Raw genomic sequence first — 7,117 nt, forward strand, 5'->3', positions numbered from 1 at the left:
GACAAAATTGAATGAAATTAAATATTAGGGGTTTAAAAAAAAATAACAAACATTAAAGACAAAAAATATACTTTACCTGTATCAAAATAGAATAATTCTCTATATACAAGCGTTTTTCCATACAAGTCTTTACAAATCATTTATATTCACGCGCTTCGAGCCGTTACCGCGCGTTCTTCACGGCACCTTTTATCGTCGTCATCAACACCACCACTTCCTCTTCCTCCTCTTCCTCCTTCTTTTTTCATTGGAATTTCTTCTAGTTAATTTTTTCGTTAGTAGTTTATGATTCTATAGGTGAATAATGTTCCATCGTTTATGGGTTGAATTGAATATAATGTAAAAGTTCTGCATTGAAAAAATATTTTTCTGTATTTGCAGTCAATTTGGGTGTAACACGAAGATATTTAGGTGTATTTTAAGAATTTTTGGGTGTATTTTTATTCTGATAAGTTCTGCATAATTCAAAATTCTTTCTCTTCCTCTTTCTCATCTTCTACTGCTTTTTTTTCATCATCATCACTATCTTCTTCTTCTTTTTTTCTTATTTATCTTTTCCTTTTTTTTACCTTCTCAAGTTTCTTCTAAATAAAAGAGAGTTAATTTACTTATCTCTAAGTTTTATTAAATTGGTATTTGAATGGAAATAATTTAATAAATTGTAATGGGAAGGTATTTTAAAGATAGAGATTTTATATTTAATTTGGTTTTTGATTATTATTTTATCTTTCTAATTATTTTATGAAATTATACTATTAACCCTACTTTTAGTGAAATTACCTAAACTACCCCACACTACTCTCAAACTCTAACACAACACTCTTACCCTTTCTCCCTCACCCTCAGCCGCCACACCCCAACCCCCTCTTCTTTACTCTCAGCGGCACACACAAATCAAACACACACGCACGGAGAAGAGTGCGTCGTTGCCAGCCGTGCCATCGCAGAAGAGAGATGCGCCGGAAAGGGAGTTTGCGAAGGGGTCACCGCCGTTTATACTCACCACGTCGCTGTCGTGCTTGAGCTCACGAAGAGAGACTGACGAAAGAGGGTGGCGTGCATAGGAGAGGAAGAAACTGCCCCTGCGTCGTCATCATTGACCAGCCACCACTGCCGTCGCATCTTGCCGCTGCCGCCACTGCTGAGGCCGCCATCGTCGTCCTCACTGCAAGCCAAAGTCGCCGTCATCCATGGTAGATCCGAGGAGAGAGAATGCGCGAAGAGAGGGAGACTGACGGAGGAGGAGTGCGACGCGAGGAAGGAGGCATCGCTGTTCGCGTCACCGTCAACGAATCCCGCCGTCGCCGCCACCGTCGCGTGTCCCGTCGCAACTGTTGAGGGTGGGCGGTCGAGCCTCTGCCACTGGAGAACGCCACTGCCGTCACCGAGAAACACTGCCAGTAAGGGTTTTAAGTTTGGTTTATGTTCTTTTGGATTTCGGGGAGATTTTTTACGCTGCGTGGTTGTTACAGTTGAACCACCGGAGCTTCTGGCCGCTATCGGAGCTGCTGCCAGGTCAGTTTGGGATTGTGGCTCGTCCGTTCTGCTATTATCATAAGTATATTTTATTTCGAACTCTTGGTGTTAGCATTCCGTTATCAATTATTGAGAATTTTGTAATGTTAATATCTCAGGATTGAGTTTCAGAAATGGTATGATTAAAATGAAAGCTGCTGCAATGTCGTCTCGCTTCGTTTCTCGTGGTGAGACTAATTGGTTTCATTCCTTGTTACCGCGATGCTCTATTAACAATTATGTTCTAATTTCATTTAATATCCATTTCTTATTGTGGGGGTATCAAGCTTGAAGTGAAAGAAAGTGGAGAAGGAGCAGAGAAATGAAGAAGTGCAGAGAGAAAAGGAACAGAGAAGTGAAGAGAGAAAAACTGATTAGTGTTTCTTCAGAGAAATGAATTAGCCTCTATTATTTTGCAAGTTCTACAGATATATATATATATATACAGTTGGTGGGTAACTTGATTTGGTTAACTAAGGCCTAACAAACTTCTTCTGGAAGATTCTGATTGTAACTAATTCTCTAACTGAATGCTGGTTTGCCACTTGTGCTGCTTCAAGCTTGCTTGTAACACCAACCCTACTGTTTTGTCTATTTGAGTTTTCTTTGGCAGCAATGTGTTTGTTGGAGCTGTTGATTTGGATTCGTTCTGTGATTCTGAGTTTGGATCTGAATCTGTGGAAATTGAGGCTGGAGATGGGTTTCGTGAATATGTCTGCTATTTTGTCTTGAGAGGGAATGTGCAAGACACTGACTTTCGTTTAAGTAACATAGTCTCTTACAAAGTAAAGGTCAAGCTCAAAGTATTTGCTTTTGCTGTGAAGAACTGGGTTTGCAGCCATTAAAACTGCACTTTGGCTGTCACAGTAGAGGTTGGGTGTTATTGCTGCTTTGGCATCGCGCATTCCTGCCCTGGTTAATAGGTCCTGAATGTACTTTGTTTGGAACAGGAGTATGTCAGTGTCATTGAGTTTCACAGTTTCAATGCCTAGGAAATAATTCATATTCCCCAAATCTTTGAAGGTAAACACAGCATTCAACTCAGAGATTAGGGTAGAAATTTCAGCTTGGGAGCTCCCGGTGACCAAGATATCATCCACATAAATGAGAATGTAGATGACTGAGGAAGGGGAAAACCTGGTGAATAGTGATGAATCAGATTTGGTGTTCGTGAAGCCAAATCGGTTGAGAGTGTCCTTGAGCTTTGTGAACCATGCTCGAGGGGCTTGTTTGAGGCCATAGAGGGACCTTTGGAGCTTGCAGACATGGTGAGGTTGAGTGGGAGAGGTGAACCCTCCTGGTTGAGACATGAAAATGGTCTCATGTAGATCCCCATTGAGGAAGGCATTATTGAAGTCAAATTGCCGGATGGGCCATCCCTTGGAGAGTGCGAGGCTGAGCATGATGCGAACTGTGGGTGAGCGGACAACATGGCTGAAGACTTGGTCATAGTTGACCCCTTCTCGTTGGTGAAACCTTTTCGCGACAAGGCTAGATTTATACTTCTGAATGGTGCCATCTGGGTGCCTTTTGACGCGAAACACCCATTTGGAGCCAATGAATGGGTCAGTGTGTGGTGGGGGGGGGGTTTGGGTACCAGCTGCCAGGTTTGGTTGCGCATCAGAGCATCAAACTCCTCCTGCATAGCTTGTTTCCAGTGGTGGCTGGCCAGCGCCTGTTGAACAGAGGAAGGGAGAGATTCAGTGAGATCGGAGGCAGGGATGGTGAGGACTGCAGCATAGGTTTTGGGTTTGAGGTTCCCTGTCTTGCTCCGAGTTAGCATAGGATGACGATTGATTAGTGCTGGTTGAGGAAGTGGCAGGACAACTTCAAGGCGACCTGGTTGCAGGGTACCTGTGGTGAACGAAGGAACACTGACAGGGTCATTAGCAAAATCAGAAACACAATCATGAGTTACAGAGCCAGGTAATGTAGATAATGAATCAGGAACTGAATTAATTATATTGGAAGTATCATTCAATGTATGCAAGGGTGGAAGGGGGCTGGGTAGCGGGGATTGGGTGAATTGTGGAGTCATGGTGGGTGGGGATGGTTGGGGTGGGGAAGGAACTCTAGGAGGGATAACAGTTGGGGTATTGGGTAGGGGTAGGTAGAGAGGAGGAGAAGTTTGGGATGGTGGGATAGCAGTGGTTTTGGGGGGGGGGGAATAGCTCATTGTAGGGGAACTCAGATTCATTGAAAATGACATCTCTGGATGTGAACTCTTTTCCATTTGAAGAGAGACAAGTGTATCCCTTATGATCTGCAGCATAGCCAATGAAGATGCATTTCTGTGATCGATGACTGAATTTGGTTTGGTTGTATGGCCTGAGGAAGGGATAACAGGTGCAGCCAAAAGGTTTGAGGAAGGAGTAATCAGGTTTGGTGTTAGTTAGGGCCTCATAAGGTGAGATATTGTTTAGTTTGGGATTTGGCAGTAGATTGATTAGGTAGGTTGCTGAGAGGGCTGCTTCTCCCCAAAAGGTTAAGGGAAGGGTTGCTTGGGCTAAGAGGGTTAGGGTGGTTTTTGTTATGTGTCTATGTTTTCTTTCTACTTTACCATTTTGCTGGTGAGAGTAGGGACAGGTGAGTCTATGCTAGATTCCATTGGTTTCAAGAAATTGAGTGAATGTTGCAAATAGGTATTCCTTCCTATTGTCAGTTTGCAGTGCTTTTATTTTCAGTCCAGTTTTGAGTTCAATTGCTGTTTTGTACTTTTGAAAGGCAATAAAGGCTTGTCCCTTTGTTTGCAGCAGATAGATGCTGGAGTATCTTGTACTGGCGTCAATGAAGCATATGTAATACCTGCAACCATTTCTACTATACACAAGAGCAGGTCCCCAGAGGTCAGAGAAAATCAGATCTAAAGGTGCATAGCTGGTGTGTGAGTCAGGGTGAGGTAACTGATGTATTTTGCTGATACAACAAGCATGACACAATGATGGCTCAAGACTCATTTTATTTATTGAATCATTGTCAATTACATTGCATTGCTTCATTACAATAGAGGTGACTTTTTCAGATGGGTGGCCTAATTTTCTATGCCATAGTTGAGCAGTGGGACTTATCTTTTTATAGGTTAGCAGTGCATTTGCACTGGACAGGTTCATATCTCTATTTGGTATATTTGTTATTACATTGGTAGAAAGTAGAACATTAGCAGACTTCACTTGCTCTTTTGGTTGGCTGAGTATGTTGTGAGTACTTGACTGCTTGTCGTGTGAGTGTGGTTGTTGTGATATTGGTTGAGATAGTGCATAGGTTGTAGAGGATGCGGTTTGGGTTTCTGTTGAGGTCTTTGAAGGCAGCTGTGAGGTTGAGTTAGGGGTGGGAGTTGTGGGGTGTATGGCTTTATTGGTGATGATGGTAGAGGCTTTATGTGGTTTGGTATTTGCTATCAGGACTGGGCTATGCTGTGTTGTGGGGTGTGTGGCTTTGCTGGTGATGGTGGTAGAGGCTTTATGTGGTTTGGTATTTGCTGTCAGGACTGGGCTTTGATTTTCTGAAGTATTAGGAGATGGTGTGATTTTTGAAGTTAGCTGTGAGGGTGAGTAAGGGATGGGAGCAGGGGTTGTGTTGTGGAAGGGTGGGTGGCAGGGAGGTGTGTGGCTTCATTTGGTTTGGTGTGTGGGGTGTGATATAAGGGAGGATTAAGGTTGGTATTTATATGGTAGCAGGTTGAGTTGGTTATACTATGATTATTGAGGCTAGGTGTTCTTGGAATGATTTGAACTCCCTCAAACCTGTACAGTCCATCCTTAAGCAGTCCTTGGAGGAGGACTTTCTTGGATATCTGGCATTTTACATAGCACAAGTAAGGCCAGAATTCAAAGTAGACATAGTTGTCTAATGAAAATTTGGCTACACTTATTAGGTTTTTAGATATGGCAGGGACATGGAGTAAATTTTGTAATTGGAAGGGTTTGTTTGATAATGATGCATGCATAAATGTCCTTCCAATATGCTTAATTTTCATACCTTGACCATTACCTCCAAAGACCTGTTCTGTGTCATCATAACTAGTTCCTGTGGCTAGGTTTCGTGCATCATAGGTGCAGTGGTGAGAGGCTCCCGAATCAGGGTACCATGCTGTATTTGGCATTGCTGAGGGGACAGTGAGGAGAGCCTATGGATTTGGGGAAGCCGGTTGTGCTGCATTTTGAGATTGTTGTTGCTGCTGAGTGGTTCTTGAGTTGGAATTGTTGTTGTGGAAGGCAAAGGATGGGGGTTGAGTTGTGTTTAGAGGTTGAAGATGAGGGTTCATAAAATCTTGGTCGAAGCGGTGATAGCACTGAATGACTGTGTGTCCAATCTTGCCACAGAGTTGGCACTGCGATCTGCTTCCTTACCACCAGGAGGAATGGCTGCCTCCTCCTCTGTACTGTCCTCTGCCTCTGGACCCTTGAAAGCTGCCTCTGTTGTTGTAGTTGCTATAGCTTCTTCTTTGAGAGTTTTCTTGAATTTCTTTATTTCTTTGAGCTACATTTACTTGCATTGCTCCTAGTTCTGTCTTTCTGAATCTTTCAATTAGCTCTTCTTGAGTTAAGAGTTGTGTTTCAAGTTCACTTTCAGTGGTGTGATCTATTCTTGTTGTTGCAACAGTGACAAATGTATTGTATTCTTCACCAAGTCCTGCCAAGGCTGCTTTAATGTAATCTTCCCTTGAGAGTGGAGCTCCCAGTGCTTTCAGTGAATCTGCCACCTGGTTGATCTTTGCCATATATTCTGTTACTGTTGAGCTATACTTCTTGAGCGTTCTCAGCTACATTTTCAGTTGCTTGATTCTTGTTTTCACTCTTGCCGCAAAGTACTCCTCTAATGTGAACCAGATCTGGTAAGCATACTCACATTCGATCACTCAGTTTACAAAGCTTGGTTCCATGGATGCAATTAGCCAGGCAACCAGCCATTGATCATGAATTTCCCACTCTTCATATTCTTGATTTTCAATTCCGTTAACTCGATTTAATTCTGAACTGAATCTTGCTGAAATCTTCGAAGGATTGAGGTGACTCTGTAATTTGTTGACCTTGATGCACGCAAGGGCTTGCTTTTTCCATGCGTTGTGGTTGTTTTTGTTGAGCTTGATTGCAGCGAAGGCAGCGAATGCGTTTTGATTCGGTGCACTTGCAGAAGCACTGGTGGTGAACTGAGATGTGTGTTTCATGGATCAGCAAACTTTGATACCATGTGAGGGTATCAAGCTTGAAGTGAAAAAAAGTGAAGAAGGAGCAAAAAAGTGAAGAAGTGCATAGAGAAAAGGAACAGAGAAGTGAAGAGAGAAAAACTTATTAGTGTTTCTTCAGAGGAATAAATTAGCCTCTATTATTTTGCAAGTTCTACATATATATATATATATATACAGTTGGTGGGTAACTTGATTTAGTTATCTAAGGCCTAACTAACTTCTTCTAAAAAATTCTGATTGTAACTAATTCTCTAACTGAATGCTGATTTGCCACTTGTGCTACTTCAAGCTTGCTTGTTATTACTACTAACATGTATATATAAAAATTTAGTCATGATATATTTCTGTATAAATATATATATTATTTAATTTATTTTAATATATATTTTATATTTTAACATATATTTTATATTG

The 7,117-nt window shown here is 42.0% G+C and overlaps 1 protein-coding gene across 1 annotated transcript; it reads right to left on the reverse strand.

The window, feature by feature from the left end:
• LOC107610989 (flocculation protein FLO11-like) lies at positions 2,564 to 5,617 on the reverse strand. Its single transcript, XM_016312960.1, has 2 exons — positions 5,494 to 5,617; positions 2,564 to 3,843 (listed from the first exon to the last, which is right to left on the reverse strand). Exons 1-2 carry the CDS (start codon positions 5,615 to 5,617, stop codon positions 2,564 to 2,566), a joined length of 1,404 nt encoding a protein of 467 aa, XP_016168446.1.

This window comes from Arachis ipaensis, chromosome B08 (assembly GCF_000816755.2).
Source record: "Arachis ipaensis cultivar K30076 chromosome B08, Araip1.1, whole genome shotgun sequence".
Lineage (NCBI taxonomy): Eukaryota > Viridiplantae > Streptophyta > Magnoliopsida > Fabales > Fabaceae > Arachis > Arachis ipaensis.

Bases quoted from the DNA above. Each gene is read 5' to 3' on its own strand.
- LOC107610989 (XM_016312960.1), bottom strand. From the start codon at position 5,617: ATGCCAAATACAGCATGGTACCCTGATTCGGGAGCCTCTCACCACTGC. The intron at 3,844-5,493 runs GTATGAAAATTA...TCCCTTCCTCAG, and splicing joins CTTTGGAGGTAATGGTCAAG to GCCATACAACCAAACCAAAT.